Source organism: Mobula birostris, chromosome 6 (assembly GCF_030028105.1).
Source record: "Mobula birostris isolate sMobBir1 chromosome 6, sMobBir1.hap1, whole genome shotgun sequence".
NCBI lineage: Eukaryota > Metazoa > Chordata > Chondrichthyes > Myliobatiformes > Myliobatidae > Mobula > Mobula birostris.
In genome coordinates, this window is record NC_092375.1 from 197,939,738 (window position 1) to 197,961,927 (window position 22,190).

The 22,190-nt window shown below is 43.3% G+C and overlaps 1 protein-coding gene across 1 annotated transcript in view; it reads left to right on the forward strand.

Moving 5' to 3' along the window:
* slc15a2 (solute carrier family 15 member 2) overlaps positions 1-20,413 on the forward strand; it is a 237,643-nt gene extending 217,230 nt beyond the window's left edge. Inside the window, exons 19-20 of the mRNA XM_072259699.1 lie at positions 16,675-16,779; positions 19,341-20,413. Coding sequence (XP_072115800.1) covers positions 16,675-16,779; positions 19,341-19,529 — 294 coding nt within the window. The 3' untranslated portion in view covers positions 19,530-20,413. The remainder of the gene's footprint in view (positions 1-16,674; positions 16,780-19,340) is intronic.
* Positions 20,414-22,190: the final 1,777 nt, after the last annotated feature.

Here is a 22,190-nt window from a genome sequence, read left to right on the forward strand (position 1 = left end):
AACATCATGGGCTGATGGGCCTGAAATGTACTATATCATGGGGCAGCATGGTAGCATAATGGTTAATGTAACACTATTACAGCTACAGGCTACTGGCCAAAATCCTCCCTGGGGTACCGCCACCTTGTTGTGGTGGAGAGGCTTGTGTGATCCTGAGAACTTGAGCAATGCTGTCTGGAGCTTAGCTCCTGGTAGGGTCACCCATGGTGTTAAGGGCAAGGGAGAGGATCCAGACAAAGCACGGCCCAACCTCAATGGCAGAGTAGCAGAAGATGGTGCTAAATTAGAGTCTCTGGAATTACAGAACTACGAGGACCACCACAACGGCTGCAAAGGTGGAGGAAGGTTGCAACAGAAGAGGGCCCCCAGTAGTCTTGGTCCCGATGCCATTGGATTTTGGCCCTTTCTCTGTCAAGGGTCACGTGGTGGCTGTTTGTGCATCAGTCTCCCCATGTTAGGAGACCTGACACACAGACGTTTCTCCTGGTTTTGTAATCCTATTGACCTACTTGAACAAAGCTCTATGGCGACTAAGTGGTGACAGGAGCAGGACAGTGAAGTCTGGGAGCTCCCATCCAAAAGCAGGCACACAGGACCTGCTCTGCTCACCCCACATGGGGAAGGGGCTAGAAAAGGTGCCCTAAAAATAGCCTGCCTCCTCACTTCTGACTGGATTGTGTCCAGTGGGATCACCAAACTGTGGTCTGAAACAAAAATATGAAGTTTGGAGCCTGGAATGTGCGGACACTTGTGGACAGTGAAACCAGCAATCATCCTGAAAGACGTACTGCCATCATCTCAAGAGAGCCGAGAAGGTTCCAAATTGACTTTGCTGCCCTCTCTGAACTGTGATTGGCTGATACACCTTTTTCTGGAAGGGGAAATCGGTAGATGAACCCAGAATCCATGGAGTTGGATTCACCATAAAGAACAGTATCATCAGTCACCTCCCTGAATTGCCTGTTGGCATCAATGAATGCCTCATGACCATGTACCTTCAGCTCGATAACAACTAAATGGCTGCAGATGTGAATGCCTACGCTCCAACCCTAGGCTCACCAGATGATGTTAAGGAGATCTTCTATGCCAACCTAGCCTGCATACTATCAGATATTCCAAGGAAGATAAAGTCATTTTTCTTGGAGAATTCAATGCCAGAGTTGTCAGGGACAGCAACTCCTGGAAAGGCACATTTGGGAAGGAAGGTGTGGGCAACATCAATTCCAGTGGAGTGCTCTTACTCTCCAAGTGTGTTGAACGTGACCTGACCATCATCAACACCCTGTTCTGCCAGAGAAATAAGGTGAAAATTTCATGGATGCATCCCTATTTAAAGACTTGGCATCTTACAGATTATGTACAAGGCATTGGTGAGGCCAAATTTGGAGTTTTCTGTACAGTTTTGGTCACCGAATTATAGGAAGGATGTCAACAAAATAGGGAGAGTACAGAGAAGATTTACTAGAATGTACCTGGTTTAGGCCTCAATCGTTTAGGTTTTGGTGGTAATGAAGAAACCCCTGATATCACCAGAGTCAACAAGCTGCTGTACTTCTAGAGCCCTCTTAGTGCACCACTGATTCTTTTTCTCTTACTCTACGTTGGACTACAGCCTTAGCTTTGGAGTGGGCTTCCCTTGTAGCCTTGCAATTGATGTTCTTCTGCCAGGCACAGAAAGCTTTCCTTTTGTTATTGATTAGCTCTTTTATTTCATTGTCATTTTCCCAACCACTGAAATCATGGTAACTGGTCTATAATTTCCTTTCAGCTGCCTTCCTCTTTTCTTAAAGAGTGGAATGACATTTGCAATTTTCCAGTCTCCTGGCACCATACCAGAGTCCAATGATTTTTGAAAGATAATTACTGGTGCCTCCACAATCTCTATTGCTACTTCTTTCAGAACCCTAGGGTGACTTCATCGGGTGACTTTAGGTATTTCAGCTTTTGAGCATCTTCTCCCTTGTAATAGTAACTGCACTCACTTCTCTTCCCTCACACCCTTCAACATTTGGCACACTGCCTGCATCTTCACAGTAAAGATTGATGGAAAATACTCATTTAATTCATCTAGCATCCTTTGGCCCCGTTATTATTTCTCTGGCCTCATTTTTTAGCAGTCCTATCTCCACCCATTTCTCTTATTTTTTACATACTTGGAAAAGTTTTTACTGTACACTTTGATATTGTTTGCTAGCTTGCTTTCATATTTCATCTTTACCCTCTGAATGATTCTTTTAGTTGCTCTCTATAGGTTTTTAAAGGATTCGCAATCATCTGTCTTACCACTAGTTTTTGCATTGTTGTCTGCCCTCTTTTGCTTTTACATTAGCTTTGACTTCCCTTTTCATCCATGGTTGTACTATTTTGCCATTTGAGTGTTTCTTAGTCTTTGGAATATATCTATCCTGCACCTTCCTCATTTTTCCCAGAAACTCAACTATTGCTGCTTGTCTGTGATCCCTGCCAGCAGCTCCTTCCAATTTACTTTGGCCAACTTCTTAATCATACCGCTGTAATTTCCTTTACTCCACTGAAATATTGCTACATCAGACTTTACTTTCTTAGAACCATAGAACACTACAGCACAGAAAAAAGGCGATTTGGCCCTTCGGCCCTTCTAGTCTGTGCCGAAACATTATTCCGCTAGTCCCATTGACCTGCATCCAGTCCATAGCCCTTCAGACCTCTCCCATCCATGTACCTATCCAATTTATTCTTAAAACTTAAGAGTGAGCCCGCATTTACCATGTCCAGTTGAACTCAACCATATTCTGATCACTGCCTCCTAAGGGTTCCTTTACCTTAAGCTCCCTAATCACCTCCAGTTCATTACATTAACACCCAGTTCAGTAAAGCTGATCCCCTAGTCGGCTCAACAATAAGCTTTTTTGTAGGCATTCAACAAACTCACTCTTGAGATCCATTACCAACCTGATATTTTTGCTCATTGACCTGCATGTTGAAATCTCATTTTCATTTTTAAAATCTTTTTATTGATATATAATCTTCTACAGCTATAAAATACAAAAGTTCAACAAATTAGTATATATTTATAATTAATAAAGTGAAGAAAAAAACTTGTATATGCTAATAAAAAAAATTATACAAGAAAGGGAAGGAAAAAAAGAGAACCCCAACTAACTAAAAAAAAAACCCACTAACTACAAAAAAAACAATTAGGAACCAACACCCAGAGCAATACGTCTTACAATCATCTAAATACAAGATGAAAAAACAATAACCGCCAAATCACATTTATATAACAAAATTGGAAGGAAACCATATAAATTAATTCAAATTAGAACATAGAACATAGAATAGTACAGCACAGTACAAGCCCTTCGGTCCACAATGTTGTGCCGACCCTCAAACCCTGCCTCCCATATAAGCCCCCTCCTTAGATTCCTCCATATACCTGTCTAGTAGTCTCTTAAACTTCACTAGTGTATCTGCCTCCACCACTGACTCAGGCAGTGCATTCAACGCACCAACCACTCTCTGAGTAAAAAACCTTCCTCTAATATCCCCCTTGAACTTCCCACCCCTTACCTTAAAGCCATGTCCTCTTGTATTGAGCAGTGGTGCCCTGGGGAAGAGGCGCTGGCTATCCACTCTATCTATTCCTCTTATTATCTTGTACACCTCTATCATGTCTCCTCTCATCCTCCTTCTCTCCAAAGAGTAAAGCCCTAGCTCCCTTAATCTCTGATCATAATGCATACTTTCTAAACCAGGCAGCATCCTGGTAAATCTCCTCTGTACCCTTTCCAATGCTTCCACATCCTTCCTATAGTGAAGTGACCAGAAATGGACACAGTACTCCAAGTGTGGCCTAACCAGAGTTTTATAGAGCTGCATCATTACTTCGCGACTCTTAAACTCTCTCCCTCGACTTATGAAAGCTAACACCCCATAAGCTTTCTTAACTACCCTATCCACCTGTGAGGCAACTTTCAGGCATCTGTGGACATGTATCCCGAGATCCCTCTGCTCCTCCACACTACCAAGTATCCTGCCATTTACTTTGTACTCTGCCTTCGAGTTTGTCCTTCCAAAGTGTACCACCTCACACTTCTCCGGGTTGAACTCCATCTGCCACTTCTCAGCCCACTTCTGCATCCTATCAATGTCTCTCTGCAATCTTTGACAATCCTCTACACTATCTACAACACCACCAACCTTTGTGTCATCTGCAAACTTGCCAACCCACCCTTCTACCCCATTACCTAGGTCGTTAATAAAAATCACGAAAAGTAGAGGTCCCAGAACAGATCCTTGTGGGACACCACTAGTCACAATCTTCCAATCTGAATGTACTCCCTCCACCACCACCCTCTGCCTTCTGCAGGCAAGCCAATTCTGAATCCACCTGGCCAAACTTCCCTGGATCCCATGCCTTCTAACTTTCTGAATAAGCCTACCATGTGGAACCTTGTCAAATGCCTTACTAAAATCCATATAGATCACATCCACTGCACTACCCTCATCTATATGCCTGGTCACCTCCTCAAAGAACTCTATCAGGCTTGTTAGACACGATCTGCCCTTCACAGAGCCATGCTGACTGTCCCTGATCAGACCATGATTCTCTAAATGCCTATAGATCCTATCTCTAAGAATCTTTTCCAACAGCTTTCCCACCACAGACGTAAGGCTTACTGGTCTATAATTACCCGGACTATCCCTACTACCTTTTTCAACCAAGGGAACAACATTCGCCTCCCTCCAATCCTCTGGTACCATTCCCATGGATGACGAGGAGATAAAGATCCTAGCCAGAGGCTCAGCAATCTCTTCTCTCGCCTCGTGGAGCAGCCTGGGGAATATTCCGTCAGGCCCCAGGGACTTATCTGTCCTAATGTATTTTAACAACTCCAACACCTCCTCTCCTTTAATATCAACATGCTCCCGAACATCAACCTCACTCATATTGTCCTCACCATCATCAAGTTCCCTCTCATTGGTGAATACCAAAGAGATGTATTCATTGAGGACCTTGCTCACTTCCACAGCCTCCAGGCACATCTTCCCACCTTTAGCTCTAATCAGTCCTACCTTCACTCCTGTCATCCTTTTTTTCTTCACATAATTGAAGAATGCCTTGGGGTTTTCCTTTACCCTACTCGCCAAGGCCTTCTCATGCCCCCTTCTTGCTCTTCTCAGCCCCTTCTTAAGCTCCTTTCTTGCTTCCCTATATTCCTCAATAGACCCATCTGATCCTTGCTTCCTAAACCTCATGTATGCTGCCTTCTTCCACCTGACTAGATTTTCCACCTCACTTGTCACCCATGGTTCCTTCACCCTACCATTCTTTATCTTCCTCACCGGGACAAATTTATCCCTTACATCTCGCAAGAGATTTCTAAACATCGACCACATGTCCATAGTACATTTCCCTGCAAAAACATCATCCCAATTCACACCCACAAGTTCTAGCCTTATAGCCTCATAATTTGCCTTTCCCCAATTAAATATTTTCCTGTCCTCTTTGATTCTATCCTTTTCCATGATAATTATAAAGGCCAGGGAGCAGTGGTCACTGTCCCCCAGATGCTCACCCACTGAAAGATCTGTGACCTGACCCGGTTCATTACCTAGTACTAGATCTAGTATGGCATTCCCCCTGCTCGGCCTGTCCACATACTGTGACAAGAATCCATCCTGGACACACGTAACAAACTCTGCCCCATCTAAACCCTTGGAACTAATCAGGTGCCAATCAGTATTAGGGAAGTTAAAGTCACCCATGATAACAACCCTGTTATTTTTGCACCTTTTCAAAATCTGCCTCCCAATCTGCTCCTCTGTATCTCTGCTGCTACCAGGGGGCCTATAGGATACCCCCAGTAGAGTAACTGCTCCCTTCCTGTTCCTGACTTCCACCCATATTGACTCAAAAGAGGATCCTGCTACATTACCCACCCTTTCTGTAGCTGTAATAGTATCCCTGACCAGTAATGCCACCCCTCCTCCCCTTTTTCCGCCCTCTCTATCCCTTTTAAAGCACTGAAATCCAGGAATATTGAGAATCCATTCCTGCCCTGGTGCCAGCCAAGTCTCTGTAATGGCCACTACATCACAATTCCATGTATGTATCAGCTCTCAGTTCATCAGCTTTGTTCCTGATGCTTCTTGCATTGAGGTACACACATTTCAGCCCTTCTACCTTACTGTCTTTACACCATTTATTCTGCTTCTCTTTCCTCAAAGCCTCTCTGTATGGTAGATCTGGCTTTACTCCACGCACTTCTTTCACTGCTCTATCGCTCTGGGTCCCATCCCCCTCGCAAATTAGTTTAAACCCTCCCGAACCATGCTAGCAAACCTACCTGCAAGGATATTGCTCCCCCTCGAGTTCAGGTGCAACCCATCCAATCTGTAAAGGTCCCACCTTCCCCAGAAGAGATTCCAGTGATCTAAAAATCTAAAACCCTGCTCCCTGCACCAACTCCTCAGCCACGCATTCAACTGCCATCTCCTCCAATTCTTACCATCACTGTCACATAGTACTGGCAGCAATCCTGAGAACGTCACCCTTGAGGTCCTGTTCTTCAGCCTTCTGCCTAATTCCCGAAACTCACACTTCAGGACCTCATCCCTCTTCCTGCCTATGTCGTTGGTCCCAACATGTATCATGACTTCTGGTTGCTTTCCCTCTCGTACCAGGATGTCGTGCACCCGGTCAGAGACATCCCGGACCCTGGCACCTGGGAGGCAACAAACCATGCGGGTGTCCTTCTCACGTCCACAAAATCTCCTGTCTGCTCCCCTGACTATAGGGTCTCCAATGACGACAGCTCTCCTCTTCTCCGTCCCACCCTTCTGCACCACAGGGTCAGACTCAGTGCCGGAGGCCCTGCCACCGTGGCTCACACCTGGTCGGTCGTCCCCCCCAACAGTATCCAGGACGGTAAACTTATTATTCAGGGGAATGGCTACAGGGGTGCTCTGCACTACCTGTCTGCTCACCTTCATTTTCCCCCCTCTGACTGTCACCCAACGACCTGCTTCCGACAGCCTAGGTGTGATTACCTCCCTATAGTTCTCATCTATGACTGCCTCATTCTCCCTTATGAGTTGAATTAAATGATAATATTTGGCAAAAGAGCCCCACATTCTCTCAAAATCAAATCAGGGATCAATAGTTCTACTTCGAATTTTTTCCAAGCTAAGACATAACATTACTTGGGAAAACCATTGAATTAGTGTAGGAGCAGAGGTATTTTTCCACTTCAGTAAAATAGCCCTTCTTGCCAACAATGTAACGAATGCAATTACATGTTGGTTTGAAAATGAAATACCCTGAATATGATGCGGAACTATTCCAAATAGAACAGTCAGTGTATTAGAACCATGGAACATTACAGCACAGAAACAGGCCTTCTGGCCCTTCTTGGCTGTGCCGAACCATTTTTCTGCCTCATCCCACTGACCTGGACCATATCCCTCTCATCCATGTACCTGTCCAAGTTTTTCTTAAGTGTTAAAGGTGAGCCCACATTTACCACTTCATGGTTGTAAATTACTTTTCAAAGCTTTAGCAATTGTAGAAAGTAAAATTTTCCAAAAAGATTTCAATGAGGGACATGACCAGAACATATGTGACAGAGTAGCTACTTTATTTTTACACCTATCACAATAATTGTCTATATTAGGAAATATTTTGGATAACCTCTCCTTTGTTAAATAATAACAGTGAACAATTTTAAATTGAATTAAACAGTGATTGGCACATATCGAAGAATTAACCATTTTCAGAACTCGCAACCAATCTTCATTAACAAAAGTCATATTAAATTCTCTCTCCTAATCTTGTTTAATCTTTAGTGAGAGGTTATCTCCCATGACTATCATAAAATTGCCCTTTTGACACGCCTTTTCTATTCCCATTGTGATCTGTTGTCCACATCCCAGCTACTTTTGGGAGATCTGTATACAACTGCCATTAGGTTCCTTTTGCCCATGCAGTTACTTTACTCAACCCACAAGGATACAGCATATTCCAATCCTATGTCGCATCTTTCTACCGATTTGATGTCATTCTCTACCAGCAGATCCATGCCCTCTGTCTACCTTCCTATCCCTCTGACACAATGTGTAACCTTGGATATTCAGCTCCCAACTACAACCATTCTTCAGCCATGATTCAGTGATGGCCACAACATCATAAGACTATAAGACAAAGGAGCAGAAGTCGGCCATTTGGCCCGTCGAGTCTGCTGCGCTATTTTATCATGAGCTGATCCATTCTCCCATTTAGTCCCACTCCCCCGCCTTCTCACCATAACCTTTGATGCCCTGGCTACTCAGATACCTATCAATCTCTGCCTTAAATACACCCAATGACTTGGCCTCCACTGCTGCCCGTGGCAACAAATTCCACAGATTCACCACCCTCTGGCTAAAAAAATTTCTTCACATCTGTTCTGAATGGGTGCCCTTCAATCCTTAAGTCATGCCCTTTTGTACTAGGCTCCCCCACCATGGGAAACAATTTTGCCACATCCACTCTGTCCATGCCTTTCAACATTCGAAATGTTTCTTCGAGGTCACCCCTCATTCTTCTAAACTCCAAGGAATACAGTCCAAGAGCAGACAAACGTTTCTCATATGTTAACCCTCTCATTCCCGGAATCTTTCCAGTGAATCTTCTCTGAACCCTCTCCAACGTCAGCACATCCTTTCTTAAATAAGGAGCCCAAAAGTGCCCACAGTACTCCAAGTGAGGTCTCACCAGCACCTTATAGAGCCTTAACATCACATCCCTGCTCCTATACTCTATTCCTCTAGAAATGAATGCCAACATTTCATTCACCTTCTTCACTACCGACTCAACCTGGAGATTAACCTTAAGGCTATCCTGCACGAGGACTCCCAAGTCCCGTTGCATCTCAGAACTTTGAATTCTCTCCCTATTTAAGTAATAGTCTGCCTGTTTATTTCTTCTACTAAAGTGCATAACCATACACTTTCCAACGTTATATTTCATTTGCCACTTCTTTGCCCATTCTCCCAATCTATCCAAGTCTCTCTGCATACTCTCTGTTTCCTCAGCACTACCGGCCCCTTCACCTATCTTGGTATCATCAGCAAACTTAGCCACAAAGCCATCTATTCCATAATCCAAATCATTGATATACAATGTAAAAAGAAGCGGCCCCAACACGGACCCCTGTGGAACACCACTGGTAACCGGCAGCCAACCAGAATAGGATCACTTTATTCCCACTCTGTTTCCTGCCAATCAGCCAATGATCTATCCACGTATGTAACTTTCCAGTAATTCCATGGGTTCTTATCTTGTTAAGCAGCCTCATGTGTGGCACCTTGTCAAAGGCCTTATGAAAATCCAAATATACAACATCTACTGCATCTCCCAAGTCTAGCCGACTTGTAGTATCCTCAAAAAATAGCAATAGGTTTGTCAGGCAGTATTTTCCCTAAGGAAACTATGCTGAGTTCTGTCTATCTTGTCATATGCCTCCAGGTACTCCAGAACCTCATCCTTGACAATCAACTCCAACAACTTCCCAACCACTGATGTCAAGCTAACAGATCTATAATTTCCTTTTTGCTTCCTTGCCCCCTTCTTAAATAGCGGAGTGACATTTGCAATCTTCCAGTCCTCCAGAACCATGCCAGAATCTATCGACTTTTGAAAGATCATTGCTAATGCCTCTGCAATCTCCACAGCTACTTCCTTCAGAGCACAAGGGTGCATTCCACCTGGTCTGGGAGATTTATCTACATTTAGACTATTCAGCTTCCTGAGTACTTCCTCTGTCATAATTGTGACTGTGCACACTTCTCTTCCTTGCCACCCTTGAGTGTCCGATATACTGCTGATGTCTTTCTCAGTGAAGACTGATGCAAAATACTCAGGTCCTCTGCCATCTCCTTATCTCCCATTACAATTTCTCCAGCATCATTTTCTATCGGTCCTATATCTACTCTCACCTGTCTTTTACTCTTTATATACTTGAAAAAGCTTTTAGTATCCTTTTTGATATTATTTGCTAACTTCTTTTCATAGTTTATCTTTTCCCTCTTAATGATCTTCTTAGCTTCTTTTTGTAAGCTTTTAAAAACTTCCCAATCCTTTGTCTTTCCACTAATTTTTGCTTCCTTGTATGCCCTCTCCTTTGCTTTAACTTTGGCTTTGACTTCTCGTCAGCCACGGTTGCATCTTTTTTCCATTCGAAAATTTATTTTTTGGAATATATCTGTCTTGCACCTTCCTCACTTCTCGCATAAACTCCAGCCACTGTTGCTCTGCTGTCCTTCCCACTAGTGTCCCTTTCCAGTCAACTTTGGCCAGTTCCTCTCTCATGCCACTAATTTCCTTTACTCCACTGAAATACCGCCACATCGGATTTCGGCTTTTCTTTCTCAAATTTCACAGTGAACTCAATCATGTTATGATCACTGCCTCCTAGGGGTTCATTCACCTCAATCTCTCTAATCACCTCTGGATCATTACACAATATCCAATCCAGTACAGCCAATCCCCTAGTGGGCTCAACAACAAGCTGTTCTAAAAAGCCATCTCGCAGACATTCTACAAATTCTCTCTTGAGATTCAGTGCCGACTTGATTTTCCCAAGCCACTGGCATGTTAAAATCCCCCACTATTATCATAACACTGCCCTTCTGACAAGCCTTTTCCATTTCCTGTTGCAATTTGTAGTCCACATCACTGCAGCTGTTAGGAGGCATCAGGGTCCTTTTACCTCGGCGATTTCTTAGCTCAACCCATAAAGATTCTACACCTTCCGATCCTGTCACCTCTTTCTAATGATTTAATATTATTTCTTACCAATAAAGCCATGCCACCCCCTCTGCCTACCTGCCTATCCTTCTGATACACCGTGTATCCTTGGACATTCAGCTCCCGTAGACATGCATCCTTTACCCACATCTCAGTGATGGCCACAATATCATACCTGCCAATCTGCAGCTGTAGGACAAGATCATCCACCTTATTTCTTATACCCTGTGCATTGAGGTACAACACCTTGAGTACTGTATTTGCTACCCTTTTTGATTCTGCATCTCTAATGCACTGATACGCACTCTGCCGGCTGCAATTTTGTCCTATCATCTTCCTGTCCTTCCTAACAGTTTGACTGCATGCTATCTTTGCTCTTTTACCATCCATCCTATCCTGAGTCCCTTCACTCCAATTCCCACCCCCATCAAATTAGTTTAAACCCTCCCCAATAGCTCTAACAAACCTGCCCACAAGAGTATTGGTCCCCCTCAGATTCAAGTGCAACCCGTCACTTTTGAACAGGTCATACCTCCCCCAGAAGCAATCCCAATGATCCAAGAACCTGAAGCCCTGCCCCAGCTTCTCAGACATGTATTAATCTGCCATATTTTCCTGTTCCTACCCTCACTTGCACATGACACAGGCAGCAATCCAGAAATTACTACCCTGGAGATTCTACTTCTTAGCTTTCTACCCTGCTCTCTCAATTCTCTTTTTGGGCTTTTCCGTCCTATGTCATTGGTACCAATATGGAGGTTAACCTCCAATAGGGAGGTTTGTTAGTGCTATTGGGGAGGCTTTAAACTAGATTTGCAGGGGGATGGGAACCAGAGTGCCAGAGCTGACAGTGTGGCTGGGGTGAAAATAAATGATGTTGAAAGTTTAAGCAAATCCGCTGATAGAAAGATTGTGAGTGGTGGTAAAAATCTTCTGAGGTCTATATATTTAAATGCTAGGAGTATTGTGGGGAAGGTGGATGAGTTGAGGGCGTGGATTGACACGTGGAATTATGATGTTGTAGCAATTAGTGAAACTTGGCTACAAGAGGGACAGGACTGGCAGCTTAATATTCCAGGGTTCCGATGTTTCAGATGTGATCGAGGCAGAGGAATGAAAGGTGGGGGAGTAGCATTGCTTGTTGGGGAAAATATTACAGCAGAGCTCAGGCAGGACAGATTAGAGGGCTTGTCTACTGAGTCCTTATGGGTGGAGCTGAGAAACAGGAAAGGTATGGCCACATTAGTGGGATTGTATTACAGACCACCCAATAGTCAACGAGACTTGGAAGAGCAAATCTGCAGAGAGATAGCAGGCAACTGCAGGAAACATAAAGTTGTGGTGGTAGGGGATTTTAATTTTCCATACATTGATTGGGACTCCCATACAGTTAGGGGTCTAGATAGTTTAGAGTTTGTAAAATGTGTTCAGGAAAGTTTTCTAAATCAATATATAGAGGGACCAACTAGAGGGGATGCAATATTGGATCTCCTGTTAGGAAACGAGTTAGGACAAGTGACAAAAGTCTGTGTAGGGGAGCACTTTGGTTCCAGTGATCATAACACCATTAGTTTCAATTTGATCATGGACAAGGATAGATCTGGTCCTAGGGTTGAGGTTCTGAACTGGAAGAAGGCCAAATTTGAAGAAATGAGAAAGGATCTAAAAAGCGTGGATTGGGACAGGTTGTTCTCTGGCAAAGATGTAATTGGTAGGTGAGAAGCCTTCAAAGGGGAAATGTTGAGAGTGCAGAGTTTGTATGTTCCTGTCAGGATAAAAGGCAAATTGAATAGGAATAAGGAACCTTGGTTCTCAAGGGATATTGCAACTCTGATAAAGAAGAAGAGGGAGTTGTATGAAATGTATAGGAAACAGGGGGTAAATCAGGTGCTTGAGGAGTATAACAAGTGCAAGAAAATACTTAAGAAAGAAATCAGGAGGGCTAAAAGAAGACATGAGGTTGCCTTGGCAGTGAAAGTGAAGGATAATCCAAAGAGCTTTTCCAAGTATATTAAGAGCAAAAGGATCGTAAGGGATAAAGTTGGTCCTCTTGAAGATCAGAGTGGTCGGCTTCGTGCGGAACCAAAGGAAATGGGGGAGATCTTAAATAGGTTTTTTGCATCTGTATTTACTAAGGAAGCTGGCATGAAATCTATGGAATTGAGGGAATCAAGTAGTGAGACCATGGAAACTGTACAGATTGAAAAGGAGGAGGTGCTTGCTGTCTTGAGGAAAATTAAAGTGGATAAATCCCCAGGACCTGACACAGTGTTCCCTCGGACCTTGAAGGAGACTAGTGTTAAAATTGCAGGGGCCCTGGCAGAAATATTTAAAATTTCGCTGTCTATGGGTGAAGTGCCGGAGGATTGGAGAGTGGCTCATGTTGTTCCGTTGTTTAAAAAAGGATCGAAAAGTAATCCAGGAAATTATAGGCCAGTGAGTTTAACGTCAGTAGTAGGTAAGTTATTGGAGGGAGTACTAAGAGACAGAATCTACAAGCATTTGGATAGACAGGGGCTTATTAGGGAGAGTCAACATGGCTTTGTGCATGGTTGGTCATGTTTGACCAATCTGTTGGAGTTTTTCGAGGAGGTTACCAGGAAAGTGGATGAAGGGAAGGCAGTGGATATTGTCTTCAGTAAGGCCTTTGACAAGGTCCCGCATGGGAGGTTAGTTAGGAAAATTCAGTCGCTAGGTATACATGGAGGGGTGGTAAATTGGATTAGACATTGGCTCGATGGAAGAAGCCAGAGAGTGGTGGTAGAGAATTGCTTCTCTGAGTGGAGGCCTGTGACTAGTGGTGTGCCACAGGGATCAGTGCTGGGTCCATTGTTATTTGTCATCTATATCAATGATCTGGATGATAATGTGGTAAATTGGATCAGCAAGTTTGCTGATGATACAAAGATTAGAGGTGTAGTAGACAGTGAGGAAGGTTTTCAGAGCCTGCAGAGGGACTTAGACCAGCTGGAAAAATGGACTGAAAAATGGCAGATGGAGTTTAATACTGACAAGTGTGAGGTATTGCACATTGGAAGGACAAACCAAGGTAGAACATACAGGGTTAATGGTAAGGCAGTGAGGAGTGCAGTGGAACAGAGGGATCTGGGAATACAGATACAAAATTCCCTAAAAGTGGCGTCACAGGTAGATAGGGTCGTAAAGAGAGCTTTTGGTACATTGGCCTTTATTAATCGAAGTATTGAGTATAAGAGCTGGAATGTTATGATGAGGTTGTATAAGGCATTGGTGAGGCGGAATCTGGAGTATTGTGTTCAGTTTTGGTCACCAAATTACAGGAAGGATATAAATAAGGTTGAAAGAGTGCAGAGAAGGTTTACAAGGATGTTGCCAGGACTTGAGAAACTCAGTTACAGAGAAAGGTTGAATAGGTTAGGACTTTATTCCCTGGAGCGTAGAAGAATGAGGGGAGATTTTATAGAGGTATATAAAATTATGATGGGTATAGATAGAGTGAATGCAAGCAGGCTTTTTCCACTGAGGCAAGGGGAGAAAAAAACCAGAGGACATGGGTTAAGGGTGAGGGGGGAAAAGTTTAAAGGGAACATTAGGGGGGGGTTTCTTCACACAGAGAGTGGTGGGAGTATGGAATGAGCTGCCAGACGAGGTGGTAAATGTGGGTTCTTTTTTAACATTTAAGAATAAATTGGACAGATACATGGATGGGAGGTGTATGGAGGGATATGGTCCGTGTGCAGGTCAGTGGGACTAGGCAGAAAATGGTTCGGCACAGCCAAGAAGGGCCAAAGGGCCTGTTTCTGTGCTGTAGTTTCTATATATGGCTACTCTCCCTCTCCAAAATACTGTGGATGCGATGCAAGAAGTCCCTGACTTTGGCACCAGGGTGGCAACATATCATCTTGGTGTCCCGTTCACGTCCACAGAATCTCCTACCTGTTCCCATCATTATCGAGTGCCCTATCACTACCACTCCCTTTTTCTCTCTCTTCACCTTTTGCACCATGGACCTGTACTCAGTGGCTGTAACCCAGTCTCCGTGGAATTCCCCTGGGAGGTCATCCCCCACAACAGTTTCCAAAATGGTATATATTATTGCAAGGAAGCTAACATTAACTCCATAGTCATTATTGCAGCTCAACACCAATTGTGATGGGTCAGCCACATCATCCATATGCCTGACTGCTGCCTCCCAAAACAAATCCTGTTCTGCCAACTCGAGTATGCAAAGCACAATATCAGGACCCACCCGAGAAAGTGCCACATCAGCCTGAATGGATAGTGAAAGCTGTTAATGAGGGGACTGCGCAACTTGAAGAATATCTCTACCATGCCATTGAGACTAAGCAGCTTCAATGTAAGGACAGACTGGGAAAGGATAGATTGGCTACATCCACCACTACTGCAATGACCTACACCTGCCAACACTACAATAAGACGTGTGGATCATGGATCTGCCTCTTCAGTTATCTCACAACCCACAAATGACCAGGAGAAGGATCATACTCAACTATGAGTGATCGCTGATGATGATGCTGATGTTGATCCCACGTTCCACCACAAAGTTATAGATTTAGGGAGAGTCTACACAATGCCCAGTTCACCATAACAGGGGATTTAAATGTCACTCCACACTTTAAGAAGGAGGAAGACAAAAAAAAGGAAATTATAGGCCAGTTACCCTAACCTCAGTTGTAGGGAAAGTGTTGGAGACTATTATTAAGGATGCGATTTTGGGGTACTTGGAGACTAATGAGAAAGTAAGTCAAAGTCAGTATAGTTTCTGCAAAGGGAAATCTTGCCTAACAAATCTGTTAGAGTTCTTTGAGGAAGTAAGAAGCAGGGTGGACAAAAGAGAGGCAGTGGATATCATTTACTTGGATTTGCAGAAGGCATTTGATAAAGTGCTGCACATGAGGCTGCTTAACAAGATAAAATCCTATGGCTATACAGGAAAAATACTGGCATGGATAGCGGAATAGCTGACAGGCAGGAGGCAGCGAGGGGGAATAAATGGGGCCTATTCTGATAGTCTGCCAGGGATTAGTGGTGTTTCTCAGGGGTCAGTATTCGGACTGCTACTTTTCAAATTGATGGTCAATGATTTAGATAATGAAATTGATGGCTTTGTGGCAAAGTTTGCAGATGATACGAAGATAGGTGGAGGGGTAGGTAGTGCCGACAGAATCTTTTTTTAAGTATATAAAGGGTAAAAGAGAATCGAGGGTAGATATAGGACCAATACAAAATGATGCTGGAGATATTGTAAAGAGAGATGCAGAAATGGCAGAGGAACTGAATGTGTATTTTGCATCAGTCTTCGCAGTGGAAGATGTCTGCAGTATACTGGACATTCAAGAGTGTTAGGAAAGTGAGGTTTGTGCAGTGAAAATTACTTTAGTTAGTGTGTGGTAAATCTGTGGAATTTATTGCCACGAGCAGCTGTGGAGGTCAAGTCATTGGGTGTATTTAAAGCAGAGATAGATAGGTTCTTGATTAGCCAGGGCATCATGTCCCTCCTCCCCAATGGTTGTAACATCAAGAGGCCATGTCCCGAATGATGAAGGTTGCTGATGACAGATGCCACCTTCCTGAGGTACTACCTGTGGAAGATGTCCTCAATGGTGGGGAGGGTTCAAGATTCAAAATATATATACACCAAAATATAGAATAAAATTGGTCCTTCACATTAACAACCAACACACCAGGGGTGTGCTGGGGCAGCCCGCAAATGTCACCACACATTTGGCTCCAACATAGCACGTCTACAGGTTGTGCCAATGATGGAAATGAGGGAAATAGCTTATACAAAGGGCTAGCATGCAATTGAATGAACGGCCTTCTCTGCACTCTGACTTTGCATTTAAATTCTAATATTTAATATTCTTGATGTATTTGATTAATTGCTGCCCTTTTCATTGTTTCAGGCTCCTATCAACATGAAGTCTGTGCTGCAGTCTGGCTGGCTGCTGACGGTGGCTTTCGGCAACGTCATTGTCGTTATTGTGGCTAAGTCGGCATTCATGGAACAGGTATGAGATTGCAATAGGTCATCCTCCCTTCCTTTTTCCTTGGTGAGCCACTGACCACCACTGGGTCGGCTCATCCTCCCTTTCTTTATCAATGATGACCCACTGACCATCACTGGATTAGCTCATCCTCCTTTCCTTTATCAATGGTGATCCCCCTGACTGTCAGTCAATCAACTCGTCCTCCCTTCCTTTATCCATGGTGACCCACTGACCATCACTGGATTAGTTCATCCTCAAGTGACCCCACTGACCGTCACTTGGTCAGCATCCTCCCTTTACTGTACCCTGGTGAGCAAAGGACTGAAACTGATGTGTGATGCAGTCAGTAATGGACTGAAACTAACCAGTGATTGGGGATCACTAATGTACTGGAATTGAACAGTGATTGGGGTTACTAATGTATTGAAAAGGTCCAGCGTTGGGCATCTCTAATCACCCAAAGCTGACCAGTGGCGTGTGTGTGTATTTTGTGTATGTGTGTTTGTGTGTGTGTCTTTTTTAAGGATGTGTGTGTATTTTGAGGATATGAGTATGTGTCTATTTTCTGACTGTATGCATGTGTGTTTGTGTGCATGGATTTGTAGGTGTATGAATATTGGCACCTGTACATTTATATTTAGTGTATATGCCATTGTGTGGCTCTGTGTGTGTGGCGGGGGGGGGGGGTGTTGTGGTGGATCAAAGTGGTTACAGCCCTCTTACTAGCCCTGTGTAAGATAAATCCAGCTAATTCCTTCACCTGTCATCACTTCACAGCCGTGTTAATTCTTTGCTTTACAACATATAAAAGGACAGCACAGGAACATCCTGTTCAGACCACAATGTTGTGCCAAACCAGTAATCAAATGGCCAATTAAACAAATCTCTTCTATTTACACAATATCCATATACTTCCTTTTCCTGTTCACTCATGATGCCAGTTTAAGGGCCTTTTGAATGCCCTTATTACATCTACTTCCTCCACCACCACCGTAGACATCTGCTACTTTCTGTGCAAAATATATTTCTCCGTTCATCTCCCCTGAACTTAATCCCTCTCCAAAGCCTTGATATCCTTTCAATAATGGGGAAACCAGAACTGAATACAATACTCCAGATGCAGTCGAACCCCATGTCCTTCTTCTTGGTAAATACTGATCTATGATAAATATCCTACTCAAGTTTTTTTGAACACTGCTATTGATGAATTTATTTCCACTCGTAAACCAGCAAGTTGTTTGTTATGTCTCCCCGTTCGCTGGGAAAATGGAGACACCTGTTCCTCCCTTATTAGGGAGAGAGAGAGAACCTGTGTATGTTGAATACCAGGTGAAACACAAAGTCTTTGGAGTGACTGCAAGTCTGTGTCTTTGGCATTGCTTTCTCACGCTTGAGTACTTGGTGGCGGCGCTAATGCTTTTTTTTGCCAATGGGGGGAGGGGGTATTGTTGCTGCCACTTGCGTGCGGGAGGGAGGGGGCTTTGGGGTTCTAACATTTAACTGTCGTTCTTTCTGTTTTTGTGGATAGTTGCGAAGAAAACTCATTTCAGGATATATATTGTATACATTTCTCTGACATTAAATTGGACTTTTGAACCTTTGACCTCAGTGATAGTTAGCAACTTTGGGTTCTTTTTCCCCAAATTACCTTCATTCTGCATTCCCAGTTCCTGATTCTTCTGTTAATTAAATCAGTTCTTACACTTCAGAATTTTAAGTACTTATTTTCCACAAAGAGAAACCACTGCTTTTCCAGTCTCATGTCATTCATCTCTGCATCTTTTCTCCACTCTTTTGGAAGCATTCATATTTTTCATAAAGTCTGACCAGAACTGGACACAAAACTCCAATTGTGGCTGAACTGCTCTGCTAGGGTCACCATGGTACTTTGCTTTTTCACTCTATGCTTCTATTCATTAGATTTTTTGGACCTCCTGGTCATCCTACAGAGAATTATTCATGTATACCTCCTAACCTCACTTTTCTTGTCTCCATCTTAAATTGTTTCTGGTTGACACTGCTTTTTCTTCTCCCAAAGTGTGACACATCACGTTTCTCAATATTAAATTTTATCCAACGCCCATCTGTTCATTATACCAACCTGTTGATATCTCCCTAAAGTCTATTACGTGTGTGTGTGTGCGCGCGCATGCACAAGTCTTATGTGCATGTTTGTTGTGTACCTACACATCTGTGTTTGTATGTGTATTTACATTTGTGTGATAGCATGTGTGTGCATGTCTGTATGTGCACGCATACTTGTGCTTGCAATTGTGCATGTCTGCATGTGCTCACATTGTGTGTGTGTGTGTGTTGGTCCATTGCTGTACACTTACTGTCCCTGACAGATCCTGTTTAAAAGCAATCTGAAAGGTTCCTGAGACTTTAGACCTTGTGTGTTGTAACTGATAGCAACCAGTGACTGACAGCGAAGCAACATTGGCATTTCTCTGTGCATTAACGCCTTGGGCCAAAGCCAGACAGCACACTGAAGAGCAGGAATGTATCGCGATTGTAACCGCTGTCTCTTGTACAGTTCTATCAATGCCAAGTATAGTAACTGTCTCCTTTTTCACCCTCAGTGGGAAGAATTTGTGCTCTTTGCCTGCCTGCTGATTGCTGTCTCCATCATATTCTCCATCATGGCTTACTTCTACACCGATGTCAATGCTGAGGAGCTAACCATTGTTGCTGAGGAAACGGTTGAGATCTCCTCACAACCACTGTGCACAAACATCTCCCTCGACACAGTCAACAAGATCAATACTTAGGGATCAACTTCCTGCCCCCTCTTACCCTCATCTCAATGTCTCTGACTTGTTCCAGTATCTGGCTGATCTTCTGTAAAAATTGGACTCAGACTCATACCAAAAGTGACCTTTATATAAAGACTGAAATGGCCCAGGGAGGGGAATTGAGAATAGATTTGGAGGAAGGGAGTGGAGAGGGTTGGTGGTTTAGGAATGTCAGTAAGTAGGAAAGATATGAAGGAATTCATTTATACCATGCAGAATCCAGTCACCGCATTACAAGTGTGTGATTACTGAAGGGGGGGGGGGAAATCACTGAGGTTGTTGTCAGAACCTCCACTTTTGACCATGAGGTAATATTAGCTGGACAAGACTATGTTTTATTTGGACAAAGAGAAGAGATGTATTGCCAGTGTACATGGTTAGAGACTTGGATAGATGGAATTTGGGGGCTAGTTTCTTTAGCAGAGAGGCTAGTTACTGTGTAGAGGAAATTAAGTTAATCAATTAATAAGATCAAGGATCACTTTTATTCATCATATACAGTACATTTACAAATATAAGGAATTTGCTGTGGTGTGCTGGTCAGGGCACAACATTCAACAATTATATAAAGAATTATATAAAGATGAAGTTAGATGTTAAAGTGTAATACAATGTCTACAACTATATAAATATAAGCATGTATTTACAATGTAAACTGCATTATAAAAGATGGTTTAAAGTGCCTACAGTGCAGTGACAGGAGTAATAGATAGAGCAGCTTGGGGTTGCTAACTGGAATAGTTCATCAGATTAACTACTTGGGGGAAGAAACATTTCAAATGCCATGATGTTTTTTTTTAACTTTAAATACAGCTTAAAGCTTTTGTTTCAATTGTTTTAATAATTGTAATAATTTAATGATCGGGATTGTAAGTGGTGACATATGCACTCTGATAATAAAATTTACTTTGTACTTAGTAAGTTTGTACCTATAGTCTTTTCAAGAATGGAGCTCTTGGAAAAGGCAATTTGCTGGGTGGGTAGTGTCTGCAATGATTTTTCCTGCTGGCTTTGTCCTGGACACATACAGGTCCTGCAATGATGATAGACTGTAGCCAATAACTTTTTATAAAAAGTGGTTTAAAGTGCCCACAGTGCAGATCAAAGAAGTGCTAACTAGAATGGTTATTTAGGTTAACTGCTTGCAGTTTTATTAAAACTCTTTATAAAAAGTCATTGGCTAAAGGACCTGTATGTGTCCAGGACAAAGAGGTGGTACAAAAGTACAAAATTTTAATAATCAAATAATGCAACTGATTGTGCCAGACACCAATGTTATACCGACCTCCATTCCCTTAGGAATACTAGATTTATGATGCAACCCTTTGGGAGGCTTTGATACAAAACTGCACCCGAAATCGTCCAATAGATGGAGGAAATTGAAAAGCCTTCTCTGCCCTGATCGAAGCTCTGATGCAGACCCCCACACTAGGGCAACCAAGCTACAAGACGCTGTTCCAGATCCTTGTAAATAAAAAGGAGGGCTTTGTTAGTGCTGTCTTGACCCAAGGATATGGTGGACTTCGGCGGCCTTTGAGTTTGTCCTTCCAAAATGTACCACCTCACACTTCCCTGGATTGAACTCCATCTGCCACTTCTCAGCCCACCTCTGCATCCTATCAATGTCTCTCTGCAATCTTCAACAATCCTCTACACTATCCACAACACCACCAACCTTTGTGTTGTCTGCAAACCTGCCAACCCACCCTTCTACCCCCACATCCAGGTTCTTAATAAAAAAAATCTCAAAAAGTAGAGGTCCCAGAACTGATCCTTGTGGGAACCACTAGTCACAACCCTCCAATCCAAATGCATTCCCTCCACCACAACCCTCTGCCTTCTGCAGGTAAGCCAATTCTGAATCCACCTGGCCAAACTTCCCTGGATCTCATGCCTATCTCCAAAAATCTTTTCCAACAGCTTTCCCACCACAGACACAAGGCTCACTGGTCTATAATTACCCGGATTATCCCTACTACCTTTTCTGAATAAGGGGACAACATTCGCCTCTCTCCAATCCTCAAGTACCATTCCCGTGGACAACGAGATCTTAGCCAGAAACTCAGCAATCTCTTCCCTCACCTCGTGGAGCAGCCTGGGGAATATTCCATCAGGCCCGGGGGACTTATCCGTCCTAATATATTTTAACAACTCCAACACCTCCTCTCCCTTAATATCAACCTCACTCATATTATCCTCACCGTCATCAAGTTCCCTCTCATTGGTGAATACTAAACGGAAGTATTCTTTGAGGACCTCACTCACTTCCACAGCCTCCAGGCACATCTTCCCACCTATCACTAATCGGTCCCATCTTCACTCCTGTCATCCTTTTGTTCTTCACACAATTGAAAAATGCCTTGGGGTTTTCCTTTACCCTACTCACCAAGGCCTTCTCATGCCTCCTTCTTGCTCTCCTCAGCCCCTTCTTAAGCCCCTTTCTTGCTACCCTATATTTCTCAATAGACCCAACTGATCCTTGCTTCCTAAACCTCATGTATGCTGCCTTCTTCCACCTGACTAGATTTTCCACCTCACTTGTGTTACGTACTCTGTAACTGGGTTGCCAAACCAGCAGAAATGGTCCACTCAGTTGGAGCCTGGATTACTGGAACTAAAAGTTTTATTAAAGAAATA